Source organism: Micropterus dolomieu, linkage group LG13, assembly GCF_021292245.1.
Source record: "Micropterus dolomieu isolate WLL.071019.BEF.003 ecotype Adirondacks linkage group LG13, ASM2129224v1, whole genome shotgun sequence".
NCBI lineage: Eukaryota > Metazoa > Chordata > Actinopteri > Centrarchiformes > Centrarchidae > Micropterus > Micropterus dolomieu.
In genome coordinates this window covers 30,465,767-30,478,306 of record NC_060162.1, presented here as the reverse complement: position 1 = coordinate 30,478,306, position 12,540 = coordinate 30,465,767, and the positions used below count along the sequence as shown (strand labels likewise).

The following is a 12,540-nucleotide window of genomic DNA, read 5'->3' as shown; positions in this document are numbered from 1 at the left end:
CTCTCCACTTCAGAGCCCTGACAGGGTTCTACCAGGAGCTGAATTACCTCAGAGGTCGTCTCCTCTCCAAAACAAACAGACCTGGTCATTAAAACATTAAAACACAACCACGTAGCAACGTTAGCCCTGTGGTTTGTGTACAGCTAACAGCTGATCCAGGTCCGCCGAGAGCGCAACGTAACTTTTCCTTTTTATTTACCAACAGAGCAGTGCTGTTGTTTTACAGCTCATGACTGGTGAACAACCTGGCAGTGTTTGAGAGCGATGTGCTCATGTGTGTTTCTCTGTCTGCAGAATCCAGACCTGATGTGGCACATTCTGTGTCCAGAACTGCCAAACTGCTGCGTTTATATGTGTTTATTTCTTTGTTCCTCTCTCTTCACCCCCACACCCCACCACACACACACCTGCATCACATGCTTGCTGACTGTTGTATGCTTTGATTGTGTTTAGAGTAGATAATAGTAGTTTTATTTATCTGTGCTAAAGTAAATTAACTTTATTGTACATTTAAAGAGCAGTTGCCTGTGGTTATTTGTGTATGTGTTGTAAAACATCTAAACAGCTGGTTGTGATGGTCGGCGCTCACCCTTAACTGTCTACCCAATTAATGTAAAATAGTAGTTAAACATTGCCATTTCTAAGTGGACAAACCAACTTTGTGAGGCTGTTTTCACTTTTGATTATTTGCTGCTGATCCCAGGGTGGTGTCCTGTAATTATTAATCTTCATTAATAATTTAACTAATATTAATAACCTTACTGATATTAATACTAGAGGTGTGACGAGACACAATATTGGGTTTACGTAATTGAGATGAGACAACATTTTAACACCATTTTTAAGAAATATTCAATGTTGAATCATATGAAAATATTCAGCCATAAACAGTTAATTTCCTGAATTCTTGTGAATTTTTCTGCACCAATTTATGGCAGGAATGTTTTTATTTATGTAACGGGAAACACAAAATTCAGGTGGCAGGTGACAATCCAAATCTAAACAGAATCTAATGTAGTAAGGCTTTTGGACATTCTGTATTGCTTTCAAATATGTTTGTCCTTTCAACTTTTTCATTTAATATCATCCGTGGTGAAAAGTAACAAAGTACAAATATTTTGTTACTGTACTTAAGTAGTTTTTTTCGGTATCTGTACTGTATTACGACACCTCGTTACATTGGTATTAGTAGCTTATGCAGCGCACCCTGAGTGGAGCAGCACTGAAAAACAAATGTAAAACTGATAAAGCTGAATGATAACGCGTGATTCAACTTCAGTCAGTTGATGCGACACTGGCATACGCAGTGACAGTCCAGCACAGAACTGGATGGCCCTGCCTCACTTTCAGTGGATTCACATTGACTTGTCCAGACTGTCCAGAATTCTTTAGCCTGTCCCACAAACCCAGGTGAAACACAGGCAGCCACAGCCAGAGATGTACAGCCAGCATCAAATACAAGCAGCTCAGACCCTAATGGAGTTGCTGCTCTACCACATGATCCAGCAGATTGGCCCCCAGTCTTATCAGACTTCTTGAGGTCTGAGTTAGTGCACAGAGGGTTAGGGTGATTATTTCCATTCAAACCAGAACTGTTTTTTTTCTATAAGATGTTTCTATTCAGGCTTCTTACAGAGGGTTAGGGTTAATTTTAGCCCTAATTGTAACTATACCAATTAGTTACCACTCTGTCACAAACTGTGTGGACTTGAGTACTATCATGGCGTATGCTCTGCTGTCAGCAGAGTTGATTCTGAAACATATCTGGTGTAGACAGCGTGTTGGATGTTGACTGATCTCTGTTAGATAACACTGGTAAAGGGTTTCTTTTCAATGTGACACCACAACAAAATGTTGTATCCCCCTTTCAAAAAACAAACTTACCAAATTAAACAAAAGATTCTTAGCAAAGTTGCGTTAGCACAGTTCTAAACAGTAACAGTACCTGAAGGTGTCTCCAATGCGGTCATGGAAGTAAAGAAAGTCCCCGTGATCACGGAGCAAGAGGTCTCCAGTGTTGAAATAGACGTCCCCGGCTTTGAAAACATCTCTGAGCAGCTTCTTTTCAGACTGGACCTTATTCCCAGCATAACCCAGGAACTGGTTCATAGCTGACAGAGGAGCTACCAGGATCCCTGCCTCTCCTGTGCGCAGAAACAGGATGTTAGTGGACACATAAGCCCTTCTTCTGTACATACAGCTGTGTAAAATGGACTGAATGACTTTCACATTAAAGGCATGTGATTCAAATACCTATTTTTGCTTGAATGCATCTTCCAGAGTTTGTTCGGACTGGCTCATAAGTTTGTGGATCATATCGCAGGAGCTCAAAGGGCATAGAAAGCTGAGAAAGAAGGAATGACACTAGTTGTGACTTGATGAGCCACTGTTTCTCTCTGACTAATAGGATATAATACCAGGGATGGTTTTCAGTAACTAAAAACAGTAGATCATTGTTATATACACCATACAGTCAGTATGTCACATGTATTTATTTACAACATTTCATCTTACTCCATCCATTATGCATTAAACAGTGTACACTACACTGCTGCCATTGTATATACATGAGATATTTATTAATCTCAATTTTGAAAATATTTGTACTTTATTACTATAATGTTACTTTATCTTAGCTACTATTAGTTTCCATTAGTCTTATTGGTACACTTATTCCTCAAATTCTAATTTCTCAAATTTCTGCCTCCTCGACTATCAGTGAGGATATGTCGGTGTATCCTTTGCGGTAGTCTTTTCAGCCACTGTGACGTTTCAAAGAGGCGTGACATACAGCTGGACCAACCCATGGCCGGAGCAGGACTCTGCAGTGTTTATATTGTATTCATAAGTTGTATTAGTTAAGCCTATTACAATTAATCAAATGCGCGATCAAACTTTCTGCCCTTCACCATGCTGGTCATTTCCCTTTGATATCACTGATGCTGGAACAGGTTGACTGAATGATTTTTGGGTGAATCTGCAGAGCTATCTTCGTGCAGAACAACAGCGCCATCTTTGCAGCATCACAATCATGGACATCACAGGTAACCAATTGGGAATAATGACTCCAAAATGACGCATAATTATAGATCCTGTTGCAATGAGTATGGCTCCTAGAAATAAGACTCCCCCAACAACATTGGCTGATTTTTTGGACCAAAATGCTTAGGCTCCTCAGTTTAAATGGACAGTGGAAGATTTTAGAATGTCAGGATTCTTGTTTGAGCATGGAACACCGCACATTAGTTTTACAGCCAAAGATTGGAATTACTTCAGAAACAAAGTCTGCAAAGATAGGAGTGCTTCAAAAGGTGTCTATACCACACAATGGTGCGGGTCTGTGCCTGGAGAGCTCTATCAGAATTCCACGTTTTTTAGATCATGCAAGGACGATTCTATCATTCAAAATGCAAGGACGGGACCCCAGGGAAATTTAACATTTCTCATTCCTGAAAAAAAATCAGAAGAGGACAAGAACAGGATCAAGCCGTTTAAGGGTGCCTGTTTAGACACTCTGGACTGTTGCAACAAGAACACATCTCCTAACACTACTGCTAGCAGTATTATACAGGTAACCGTAGCTTATTATTTATACGATATACTGCAGCAAAAAGCTAAACAAACGTGTGTATTGCACCTATACAGATAAATGGAGCAGAAAACAACCTCACAAATGCATAGAGACGCTGCCCTTCTTTTATATCAAAGGACATAAGGGGGAACTTACGCAGAAGCTTTTTAACAAAAAATTTCGCTGATGCTCAAAAGTACGTACTACGTGGTCTTGGGTTGGTGCCAACGTGTGAGTGCAGTATTCGAGAAATTGCAGCAGGTACTCTACAGATTTGGCTGAGGAACCCTTTTCTCATTGCTTCGCTTAAACGGGTAGTTAGAGTGGAGGACAGTGTGAGCAAAGTAGTTAAGGAATCTGGACATCTGGAAGGGGGAAAAACACTAAAAACAATGGGGAATGTACCTAGTCTACTAAACTATGTCAAAAAGAGATACATCGTGTATAAGATGAGAGCACTGTTGTGTGAAGCTGTTAACAATGCAATATGTGACACAGATAGGATACTATGTTGTTCTAGATTTGACAAACAGACAGAATGTATTAGACGAATGACTTTGGGATGGCATACCATGGTGCAAATGACAGCGGATAAATATGCAGATGTGAAATCTATTCTCCTCAATATAGCAAATGTTTTTCCTGTGAACAATAATGATTTTCATACGGGTCATGTGTTTTGTTTTTGTACTTTTAGCATTGATTTGTGTGTTTTAATGCTAACCAGAAAACAACATTGCTGATGCTTAACTGAATCTTTGGTTTGTAAAAACATAGGGGCTTGTACTTATTTTCTGAAAAGTGTATACTTGTAATAATTATATTATATGTTGCATATGTTGTTGGAAATAAAATACTTGAACATAGATGTTGAAGTGTCAGTCTTTGTCACAAAGATCATGGAGGAGGTGATGAGAAATATATACTAAGCGACAAAAAATGCAGGGGGTTACGGAGGCAAGCAAAAACTTAAAATATTTGTCACTATAATGTCATATTTGACACTACTGGAGTTCGGTGCGCAGATTCAGACGTAGAAAACTGGCTAATGAAGCAAGAGGCCTATACTCTACACAAGACGGCTCCAGTGCATTTTAAGAGAAACAAGGTTTTAGTGAATTCAACAGATTGGCAATTCCAGCTAGATTTAGTTGACATGTCCGCTTATTTTGCTGAAAATGGTGTACGCTATTATTAACATGTATAGATTTGTTTAAAAAACACGCATGGGTAAATGCATCACAGCATCCTTTAAAGATATCTTAGCTAAGGTAGAATACCGCATAAAATTCAAACAGACGAGGGAAAAGAGTACAAAGATTTCGATGCATTAACGAAAATTAATAGTATCGTACACTTTACCACATCAAATGAGACTGAGGCATCTGTAGTAGTGTTTTAATAGGACTCTGAAATCTAAAATGTGGCGTTATTTAACAGCCAATAATTCTAAACGATACGTAGATATATTGCAGGATTTAGTCACCTCATACAATCAGTTATTGTAGTATTAAAATGAAACCGATTGATCAAAGATCAAAAGACAATGAAGATATCGTATTTAGCAACTTGTATAAAACAAAAGATAAAAGAGTAATTCGTTTTAAATATAAAGTTGGCGATACTGTAAGAATTTCAAAATTACGTGGCCCTTTTAAAAAAGGTTATGAGCAAAATTATACTGATGAATATTTCACTGTAAAGGAATGCGTGTCAAGGGCCCCTCCTGTTTACAGGTTAAAAGACTATGATAGCGAAATATTACAGGGAGCATTTTATAAGCAAGAGATGCAAAAAGTTGTTATCGATAAAAACAAAACATTTAAAATAGAAAAGATTTTATCTAGAAAGAAAAGATAAGGCCGGGACATGGTGTCAAATGGGTCGGATGGCCAGATAAATTTAACTCGTGGATTTTGGAAAAACAGGTCATTCAGCTACCTTAGCAGCTTACAAACACACGTATAAATGGATACAGAGGATTTTTTTGTCACCCTGCCCCACTCGTCTGCATTATTTTACCCAAACAACACAATAGCAAACTTTAGAACAAAACTACCCAAGCCTTTACACTTTAAATTAGCATACGAGGTGGGTTTGATAGAAATACAATATCCAAAAACATGGAAATCTTTTTCATCACAAGACTCAGAATTTGTTGTGTTTGATAAAAAAATCCAACAAGAGGGTAGTTCTATCAGCGACACAGGGGTTCTATACAACAATGTTACAGATAATAGCTGAACTAAACAGTTGTTGAAAACGACATGGGTCACATTGAGCTTGATTACAACAATATTACCAACAGAGAAACATTTTACCAACGAGAGACGTAGAACTAACGTTTCAGGGAAGACTTGCACAAATGTTGGGATTTATGGGATTTAGATCTTAGCCACGAACTAACATTGTTGACACAGATGCCATATTTGGTGCCACATCCTGTCGATGTTAATGTGGGGATGTATAATATATTTGTTTATAACGATATTGTTGATCATCAAACAGTAGGGGATAGTTACGTCCCTCTTAAGAATAGTACAGCCAAATGTTACAGCCAAACAGATGCCATATGATCACAAATACTTATGACAGACCACACTACCGGAGGCTCTGCAAAATACACATTGATAGTATCAATTTTGAATTTTACAGCCATTTTTGGATGATTTACACACTTCGTACTTCAACGAACTCCTCCTAGGGATTTAGTCGGATCGACTTCAAATTTCTCATGTGCCTTCTAAAGGCATTGATGATGAAAAGTTGTGCTATCTGTGAGTTTTTGTCAATGGGCGTGTCCGTGGCGTGGCGTCAAAGATCAACTCTTCGCCATGACACAGGAAGTTGTTGTAACTTCAGTGTACATGCTCACATCTGCACCAAACTGTACATGTACGATGAGAGTCCCGCCCTGAACATATGTACATGCCAACATTCACCCACAGTCATAGCGCCACCTGCTGGCAACAGGAAGTGACCTTTAACGAAGCAGCCCCCGCCGCACGTTTGATCTACATGTATGAAATTTCTGTGGCACATGTATCATGTCCAGACGTACCAAAAAGCCTCTTGGAGCGATGTCCTAAACCCACCAGGAAGTCGGCCATTTTGAATTTTATGGCAATTTTTGGATGATTTACATACTCCGTACTTTAACAAACTCCTCCTAGGGATTTAATCGGACCGACTTCAAATTTCTGCTGTGCCTTCTAAAGGCATTGACGATGAAAAGAAGTTTTCGTCAATGGGCGTGTCCGTGGCGTGCCGTCTCACACCCAGACGAGCTACAAGTGTGAGGGCCCGCCCAACGCTGCTTGCAGCTTTAATTTTTCAAAATCTCACAAAAATTGCCAGGTGAATTCCACCCAAAAATGGCACTCATTGACCTAATGGTGGCACTATAACAATCAACTTTAGGTTTTTGCATTATCTCGAAAGTGGCTTTGTTTAGAGTCTTCTGTCATTAATCTCAGGATTCATCGTCAAATCATGCAACTTTTTATCACTTTTCTCAAAAAACGATCTTTGCACCGTCCAAATTATTTCATCACTTTAATCTCTTAAATCATCTGCATCTGGTCTTCGCCTCTGAAAATGTCAGGTGTTGCTTTTTTCACGACTTGCTTGGATCCCTATGATTGCCACTTGTGGATATATTTGAAATATTTTTAGCAAGACATGTATGATGATACTATTTCAAATGGCTTTATTATCTTCACCTCAGGTACACTGGAGCCTACATTTCCCATATTGCTTTTCACGAGACCCACTCTGCCTGGGAAATTGCAACTTTTCAAACTGAGATAGCCCTTACTAGTGGGGCGGCTGTGGCTCAGGAAGAGCGGGTTGGCCGTTAATCGGAAGGTCGGTGGTTCAATCCCTGGCTCCCCCTGGTTGCGTGTCGAAGTGTCCTTGGGCAAGATACTGAACCCCAATTTGCCCCTGGCGGCTGTTCCGCCAGTGTATGAATGAGTGTGAATGCTAGTTTCCATTTGAGCACTTAGGCTCAGAATGCGTATGACTGGTGAATGCAGATGTAGTGTAAAAGCGCTTTGAGTGGTTGAAAAGACTAGAAAGGCGCTATACAAGTACGGAGCATTTAGTGAACTAACGTTTCTGTGTAAAGTTGGTACAGTGCCCCTGTAAAATATCAACATCCCATCTTGGAAGAATGTTTCTGCCAAGGAGGAAATTGGACTTTGTCATCATTTTACAGACAGTAGACCTTCTCGGGCACATTTTTAAAATGGGGAAAATATGATAAAATGATAAAGCTGTAATCTAAATGAATATATTGTATCTCCAAAACAAAATATATAATAAAATGCAGAGGAAACACAAATACTAAAGTTATTTTTTACCTTGTTGAAAAAGCTTGCCCTCCCAATCGGTCCAACCTCATCTGTGTAGTTGAGGAAGCCAATGCTGGCCTCAGTCAAGCCGTAACCCTCTCTGATCTTGATCCCACAAAAGCGTTTGACAAACTCCTTCCAAACATCTGACCTGAGACCACTTCCTGCTGCCAACCAAACACTGTGAGCTCTCTCCTCTGGAACCTGCAGGCAATATAAGAAAATGTTGTGTCAATGGACAGTTTTTAAACATTGGATGGTAAACTACACTTTAATTTAATTCTCAAAAGTGCCACATTTTGGATAAGAACAGTGGTTTTTTATTTGACAATTGTCAAATATGGCAAGTGACAACAAGAAATAGATTATCAAAAATAAGGGTACATTTCCACCTGATACTAACCAATAAGGGAGAGAATATGCTACTCTTGTGATGAGGAATTTTTAATGTGCCATTGATAGTAAGTCAGTATAAGGTAATAACATCAGTACTATCAAGTACTATCATTATGAATGTCAGTCTCAATAACATCATATCACCTTGCTACTCCTGAAACACCAGGAGAAATGCAAACTCTAAAAAGTAATTCAGAGGACCTGCTACCATCATTTGATTAATTGCATGGCTGCAAGATAAAAATGTATTGATTTAGATAAACTTTCTAGGTTGCAAACTTTACACCAACTTAATTTTGCATGTAATTTAAACTCAGATTTCATTGTTACTGCGTTTACAACAAAATTCAAGTTCTAGTAACTTAATAAATGTGGCTCGACAACTTGATTTTTCTCCACCTTGACTTCAGGATTTCAAGTTCCTTCCCCTACCAACTTGTACTCACTTTACATGCTTGGACAAATTCAGAGCGTAAGACTAGAGTGAAAATGGTAGTGGCAGAGTACATCTTTGCTTTACAAGGATACAGTGAGTTTGAGGCCAGCCTGGAAAGGCAAGAGATGAAAACTACCATCATTGTTGACCAGTCCACCCCCGGCCCTTACCACAAAACAGTGGCCATCGTGTTGGAGTGAATGGAAATCCTGGAGGGAAAGGATATACTAAAGGTGCTTTGCTTTACTGATGGGCATAATATATGCTCTCAATCTGAGCTATCACAAAGAACTAAAATATATTTTTGAAGTTTTCAGAAGCTGTTTCTTGACCTTGATGAACTGAAAGCCAGTACAAAAGTAATGAATCTCAAATCGTCAAAAAGACATTTAGATTACAATCCTAACAAGATAAAACAGGACAGTAAAAGTTACAGTGCAGTGTAAGATATTATTCAAAAGCCTCAAATTCAATTTAATAAAAGGCAGTAACAAATAGAGAAGTCTTCAGCCTTGATTTCAAACAACTGAGAGTTTGAGCAGGCCTGCAGTTTTCTGGGATTTTTTTCCAGATATATGGAGCATAAAGACGGAATGCTTTTTTAAAAACCTTTATTTAACCAGGAAGTTCCTTGAGATTAAAATATCATTTTCAAGCGAGACCTGGTCGAGATAGCACATCATTACAGGGTTACAAAGATTACACAATGGAGCACACTGAAACAGACAAAGAACAACAGATGCATAATACAAAGTCCATTTTAGGAATAGCAATTGCAGTCTTCACACAGTTTTGTTATCAGCACTTTGAACTCTCCCAGGGAGACAAGATCATTAGGCTGTGGTGTGTTCTGAAGGTTATTCTATGACCAGGGCACAAAATAGGAGAAAGCTGCTCGACCAAGTTTTGAACAAATCCTGGGTACCTGATAGAGCAGCATCTAGTGGAGCGGAATCATAATAGCTGTTTGTGAGTGATAGGCGATTACACAGCTATGAAGGGAGTTTACCCAATGTGGCTTTGTAAATAAAAATATACTAATAAGTATGAAGTATTAAGTCTTAATTTCACCTTAGCTAAGGAATTTCCTAAAGGGAGTTGCACAGTATCCCTTCAATGGTTTCCTTAGGTAAGGAAAAGTATTAAGGTGTTTGCTACATTGACAGAGAATTTACAGCAATAAAATTCTACTGTTACCATGGAGACTGTTTGCACCAGCACTTGACCTGTTATCCCTGTAGCCTACAAAGTTGGAAAGAAAAGAAGAAATGGAAGAAAAGATGACAAGAAAGCCAAATTGGTCAGAGGAGGAAAATTTTTTTACTGCTAGAGGTATTTAATAAAACAAAGCACGTAATAAAAAGTAAATTTGATCCGCAAATAACGGCAAACAAAAAACAATGGATGTGGAAAGAAATAGCGTTAAAAATAAATTCAAGAAGTCTTATTAAGACGTCCATTCAGAAGATCCAAAAGAAATATGACAACTTGTCTGTTCTCGCCAAAAAGGAGATTACCAACTACAGGAGAGAGTCCAATAAAACTGGTAAGAATAAATTTGTTTTGGCTATAAACTAAACTGTCGTTTTGACAGCCTTCTCGCAGACGGGAACTTCACAGCGGTGTTCAGCAGACGGATAAGGGCATTTGATACTCTGTGAATGACGCGGCACACCGTTGACTTGTGTACATGAAACACCTCGCTTATTACAGACTGGAAAGGACCCATAGCATAAAACCGTAGAGCAATCATTAATTGCAAAGGAGCTGGAAGAGCACAGCTGTGGAAAGTAGAGTGATCCAACTCTAGACGGTTGGATAAGTCATGAATTGACTGCCGGTCAAATTTATACTGTAAAAGCAATTGCTCATCATTTAGCGTATCCATTGGATTCTCCCGGCCGCGGGATATGTTCATTTTCTTCATTTAAAATCGCCATAAACTCAGCCATGTTGCAGTTAAGAGAAAGCCAGAGGTACCTTAAACCTTTAAGGAGAAGATGTAAGGGTGTTTAGTTCAACCGAAATGTATTTTAAGGAAACCTTAACTCAGACTTTAAGGAAAATCTTAACTTAAGGCTTTTTGTGCAACCGGCCCCAGGAGACCAGATCGTAAAGTACACTTACTCTATGTGTACGGGTACAGTGTACAGTGAGTTGGAGATAAAATGCAGAGAACTGTGATACACAGAGTTTAAACAGCAAAGTCTAGAGGGGACAGCATGCATGTAAAAGACAATACATTTGGTTTTCTTAACATTAAGAACCAACTTTCGACCTGGTCTGGTTAGCCTGCTCTTCCTCTCTCTCCCTCTCTCTATCCCATCTGTCCCTCCCTCTCTCTTTCTCCCTTCCCTCTCTCTCTCCCTCCAGGCTATGCACTCTCGACCTCACTCTCATGCTCTTCTAAGCTGACATTGTTGCAGAATGTTGCATTCTATTTGTAGCACTGTTGCACGACATTTATACGTGGAATGCACGTAATATTATGCACTTCATGCAGTATTTTTTGAGCATACCTAACAAAATGGTAATTTGGCTCCGTCACTTTGTGCATCAGGTGTTGGCACATCCAAATTTGTACCATCCAATATGATCACAATATCACTATTGTCACTGCCTGTAATGAAAACTGCAGCCTACAAGCCTACAGTGTCTTTAAACGTCTAGTCAAATGTTACAATTTAGGATGAAGAAAATGACTTGTGTATTAATTGTTGTCAGTCTTACCTTGGGATGGTTAACCAAGTATCGACAGAGCTCTCCTATGTACTGCACCACAGTCACATTGTGTTTCACACAGTCCTTCCAAAACTGACTGGCAGAAAACTTCTTTTTTAACACACATGTTGCACCTGTGATCCAAAGGAGAAGATAGAGAGAAGTGGTAAGGCAAACAGTAAGTAGTGTAAGACAATATACTACTAATAACTATTTTCATACGTACTACATGACTAACGTACATCCAAATAATTTAAGAAGAAGAAGACATACTTTATTAATCCCACAAGGGGAAATTCAATGTTCTCACTCTGGTGTGTGCTAATTGTTATTAGTATACACACACAGGTCTGAAATACACACACATGCAATGCACTAAGCTACTGCCGCCCCTAGCTATAGCTGGAGCTGTAGTGAGAAATTTCCTCTGTTTTGTTTCAGCCTTTTCTCCTGGCATGTGAGGAAGTGAGAATTCCTTATAGGCCTATAAAAAAGATATCCTTTGCCATGATGGTTTCCTCCAGTATTTACCTTGGACCTTACAAAAGTTAAGAATAATTAAAGCTGCAAGCAGCGTTGGGCGGGCCCTCGCACTTGTAGCGCGTCCGGGTGTGAGCCGGCCGAGTTGCACATTCTGGAGCTCTGCCGGTGCGGCTGTGAATTTCCTACGCGGTTCCGACGCCGCATGAAGGTGTTATATGTCACTTCCTGTGTCCCCTATGTGGAGCTACATAGCACTTGCCGCTATGAATATAAATCGGTATTGGTGTGTAGATCTGCGGGGTGGGAGAGTTATCAAGCACGTAAAGTTTGTTTCAGATGTGAGCATGTACACTGAACAATAATGTACCCAAACAATAAAATAAATTCCTTTTATATTTCCCTGCCTTGTTGTTTATGTGTACATACAGAGGAAGAATGTGAGAACAGCACACATTTCATCGTTACTGTGTGTTAGAGCATGGGAGAACAGTGGATACTTTTAATACAGCCCACACCCCTAATACTGTGTAACTATAACAAGTAGAGAACCGAAGAAAAAGATGTTCTTTCTTTACAAC

General features: G+C 39.3%; 1 protein-coding gene and 1 long non-coding RNA gene across 3 annotated transcripts in view; one reads left to right on the top strand and one right to left on the bottom strand.

The window, feature by feature from the left end:
• LOC123981429 (long-chain fatty acid transport protein 6) overlaps positions 1-12,540 on the bottom strand; it is a 65,160-nt gene that overhangs the window by 7,994 nt on the left and 44,626 nt on the right. For both annotated transcript variants that reach the window (XM_046066238.1, XM_046066239.1), the window contains exons 4-7: positions 11,489-11,613; positions 7,936-8,130; positions 2,254-2,344; positions 1,946-2,144 (exon numbers count right to left, since the gene is read on the bottom strand). In XM_046066238.1, coding sequence (XP_045922194.1) covers positions 1,946-2,144; positions 2,254-2,344; positions 7,936-8,130; positions 11,489-11,613 — 610 coding nt within the window. The remainder of the gene's footprint in view (positions 1-1,945; positions 2,145-2,253; positions 2,345-7,935; positions 8,131-11,488; positions 11,614-12,540) is intronic.
• Positions 10,005-12,540, top strand: part of LOC123981432 — a 52,095-nt gene continuing 49,559 nt past the window's right edge. The window contains exon 1 of the long non-coding RNA XR_006827764.1: positions 10,005-10,304. This is a non-coding gene — a long non-coding RNA (uncharacterized LOC123981432). The remainder of the gene's footprint in view (positions 10,305-12,540) is intronic.